The 3,856-nt window shown below is 50.8% G+C and overlaps 1 protein-coding gene across 1 annotated transcript in view; it reads left to right on the top strand.

The window, feature by feature from the left end:
* Positions 1-3,640, top strand: part of LOC104272240 (paired box protein Pax-7-like) — a gene marked incomplete at its 3' end in the record, with an annotated part of 4,310 nt that extends 670 nt beyond the window's left edge. The window contains exons 2-4 of the mRNA XM_009867183.1: positions 1,375-1,610; positions 2,310-2,439; positions 3,442-3,640. Coding sequence (XP_009865485.1) covers positions 1,375-1,610; positions 2,310-2,439; positions 3,442-3,640 — 565 coding nt within the window. The remainder of the gene's footprint in view (positions 1-1,374; positions 1,611-2,309; positions 2,440-3,441) is intronic.
* Positions 3,641-3,856: the final 216 nt, after the last annotated feature.

The raw sequence follows: 3,856 nt of genomic DNA, 5'->3' as shown, positions 1-3,856 counted from the left end.
CTTTTTTTTTTTTTTCTTTCCCCCTTTGTGTTCCTGGGATATTATTTCTAGGCAGACAAAAAAAAAAAAAAGCAAAAAAAAAAAGAAAGCGGCAAAACTAGAGCGGGACCCCTCTCCCCGCATTTATTAAACAGGAAAATTTTCATCCTGACCGTGATCAAGTGGCGAAACTCAAACCTGTGGAAAACCACGCAGGCTGCAAAACATACAAGCTGGGGGGATTTGTTGAAGTGCTTTTCTGTAGCAAATGAAGTAAAACAGACGGCAAGGGAAAGGATCAAAGGATTACAACAATATTTGCACAACATGACTGGGAATAATGAAAAGAGAGAGCGGCCGGCGGGTTTTGTACCTCTTGAATTGGCCACTCGAGTGTTATCTGTCGATAATGATATATCCAGGGAGTGCTGGCCAAGTGACTTGGAATTAGTGGTGCATGATTCTTGTTAAATCGCGAGGCAATTTCTGGAATCGACTTTTCTTTGTATAAAGAGAAAAATCACCCCCCTCGCCTTCCCTGTCCCTCGCCCCCCTCCAGCCTTTCTGCAAATTACCCAGCTGAGTTCTTCTCCCCCTCCTCCCTTTGCCTTTTTTTTTTTTTTCTAATTTCCAGCCTGTGAAATCGTATTAATCTGCAAGATCTACATTGCGAGATATTAAACAAATCGGGGAGGGGGATTAACGAGCCGCTGGTCCCCCGCTTCGGGCGGGGATGCGCCGCGCAAGGTGTCGGGGAAGAAGCGGAGCGGCCGCGGGGAATCCGCGCTTCCTTCACACTCCCCTCCAAACCGCTTAACAAAACCCCACCAAAACCGCAAAATAAATAACAATAATAAAAAAAAAAAAGAAAACAACCAAACCCAAACCAACAACAACAACAAAAAAAGCCCCTCGAGGGTATTTTTATTTCCAAAAGTTTATTTGAGAGCAAAGAGCTCCGTAACGTGAAGTAAGACGTGGAGAGCGCTTTTTTTTTTTGGAGGTGGGGGCTTTTCCACCTGGTTTTAAATTTTTATTTAAAACGTCGCTTACTATTTAAAACATAGGTTGGGAAAGGCCGAAAAAAAAACCCCAAACATGTAAAGACACAAACCCAGCGGCAACCTCGGGGAGCGGAGTGATGGGCGTGCGGGTCATAGGCATTTTTATTTTCCCTTTATTGATGGCAAAAGCCTTTCCCGCGATGCAGGGATAAACATCGAGGCCAGAAGCTGGGTGAGAGCTTTCTCCCACCTTTTAAACCTTCAAATATTGAGAGGAAAAGCTGAAAGTGCGGGGTGCGCCCCGTTTTGCTGCATTTTCCCTTCTTTTAACTTTTTTCCCTGCGTTGTTGGGTTGTGGTTTTGTTTTGTTTGTTTTTTTTCTTCTCTCCAGTTTCCACCCCGCTGGGCCAGGGCAGGGTGAACCAGCTCGGAGGGGTGTTCATTAACGGTCGACCCTTGCCCAACCACATCCGTCATAAAATCGTGGAGATGGCTCACCACGGGATCCGGCCCTGCGTGATCTCCCGGCAGTTGCGGGTTTCCCACGGTTGCGTCTCCAAAATTCTCTGTCGGTACCAAGAGACGGGCTCCATCCGACCCGGAGCCATCGGAGGAAGCAAGCCCAGGGTGAGTGCAATGCGGGGACCGAGCTAAACCCGCCCTCCTTGGGGAAAAAAAAAAACAACAACCAAACAACAAACCCACATTTCTTTGCCCGGGTATAAGTTTTAGTGGGGTTTTTTTCCAGGTGAATACGCAGCGACAGAAAGAAAAAGGGGAAGGAGCTTTAATAAAGCTGAAATTTGCAGGCTCAGATGGGTAGAAACCGGTGCAGAGTTGAAGGCTATGAATAATTAAAGTGATTTTCTTTTCCTTTCTTTTCTTTTTTTTTTCCCCTCCCATGTGCAACAAGTGCCGCGCGTTCAAGCATTTCCTTCTGCCCCGGTGTGTGGGGAGGAGGCGATTCGGGATGTTTCGGGGGATAATAAATCGCTGAGTGTACAGAACCCCACCAAAACAAAGCATCTCCTGTACCCCCTCCCTGCGTCCTTTCCTCCCTCTGGGGCTTAGGATAAACACACCCTCTTGGCACCCAGAGACTCTACTTTTGGGGTGACCAACGTTTGGGAGAGAAGAGCCTTCCTCCACCTTTATTTTCCTCCTTTTCCCCCTTCAAATCCCTATTCTTAGCCCCAAACCTAGCAGCCGGGGCGAGGATTGAACTGAACTGAGCTGTTTTAGTTTTCAATTAAAAGCGCTTTTTCTCTCCTTCCCCTTCTCTCTCTGCACACGCGGGCACGCACCGGTGTCCCTTGATCACAAAAGCAGGTTGCGACTCCCGACGTGGAGAAGAAAATCGAGGAATACAAACGGGAAAACCCCGGGATGTTTAGTTGGGAGATCCGAGACAGGCTCCTGAAGGATGGGCACTGCGACCGGAGCACCGTGCCCTCAGGTGAGAAGGCAGCTTGGCAAGAAGGACACCCCGAGACCCGCAGGAAGCTGGAGGGAAATGATTATGGCTACTAAAAAAAAAATAAATAAAATGTTTCCACGGGCTGTAGACATCCTCTCGGCCTTTGCTTTGAGAGGGGAGGAGGGTGGGGGGAAAGAAAAATCACCCCAAGCAAACCCACAGCAGCAAATAAACACCAGGCTGCGGTCTGCTGGAAAAACAAACACAAACAAATCGGTTTTCCCAACTCATTCCAACCCCTGAGAAAGCAAGGAGGGATCCCGGTGTGGAGCACACGCGGAGGCAGACCCCAAACCCACGCTTAAAGGGGACCCTAGCTGCCCCGTGGGGACTTTTTGCTTGGGGAGGGGGCTGCAGGCTGACAGCGTTTCCACCAGCCAGGGATCCCCATTTCTTGAGGAAAGCCCCCCTGTACCCCAATATTGGGTCTGCAAGGATGTGCGAGCTCTGTAGGTCCTGGCTGAGAGTACCCCTCTGTTGTGGGGTTGGGGGCTGAGATTTCTCTGCAGGGCACATCTCCCCCAAAGCAGGGCAAAGCCTAGGTCTGAATCCAGGGTGAGGGTCCCAGTAGGGTCTAGGGTGAAAGCTGGGTATTGGGGGGCCTCTTTCTTGTTACAAAGCAGGGAGTAACCCCGGGGGAGCAGGCCCCTGGGGTATTGCATGAGCTGTGATACTCCGGGGGTGCTGCACACAACTGGGCACTGCTCGTGCTGGAGGTCTCAGGAGGACAGCCATGAGCACGTCCAACTTTGGAGGTCTACCTTGGCAGCTTGGTGAACCCAGGGGTGTTTTGGAGGGCACAGAGGACGGGGCAGGTGTGTACCCCTGGGAAAAAAAAGGGGTGTGGAGGCCCTTCGTGTGGGTGCAAGGCCGCCTGCCCAAGTCGTGCAGTCCCGGCCCGGGTTTTTCCTGGCCGGCTCCCACCTTGTCATCCCAGGCAGCTTATACTTGCCTTTTTGTCTTTGACTGTCTGAGGTTTAGTGAGTTCGATTAGCCGTGTGCTACGTATCAAATTCGGGAAGAAAGAGGAAGAGGAGGACTGCGACAAGAAGGAGGAAGATGGGGAGAAGAAGGCCAAGCACAGCATAGACGGCATCCTGGGCGACAAAGGTAAAGGCAGCCGCACGTGCCCTAGGGCTGGGCTTGGAGGGGAGAGGGAACACGTCCCTCCCCACCAAGAGTAAGACGGGATGGCTCCAGAGCCTCTTGCATTTGTCCTTTTTGAAAATGTCTGATGACAGGAGGTGATGCGGAGCCCTGGGAGGTGAAGGTGGTACCCAGCCCCTTGGGCTGAGGATGCTTTCCCAGGAGGAAGAGTTGTCGGTGTTTCTGGATCACTTATTTATAAAGCGGGGAATAGAGATGGCCAGGGGGTGTGTGTGTGTACGTGTGAAGA

This window comes from Apaloderma vittatum, unplaced genomic scaffold, assembly GCF_000703405.1.
Source record: "Apaloderma vittatum isolate BGI_N311 unplaced genomic scaffold, ASM70340v1 scaffold21943, whole genome shotgun sequence".
NCBI lineage: Eukaryota > Metazoa > Chordata > Aves > Trogoniformes > Trogonidae > Apaloderma > Apaloderma vittatum.
This window is presented reverse-complemented; position numbering and strand designations above follow the sequence as displayed.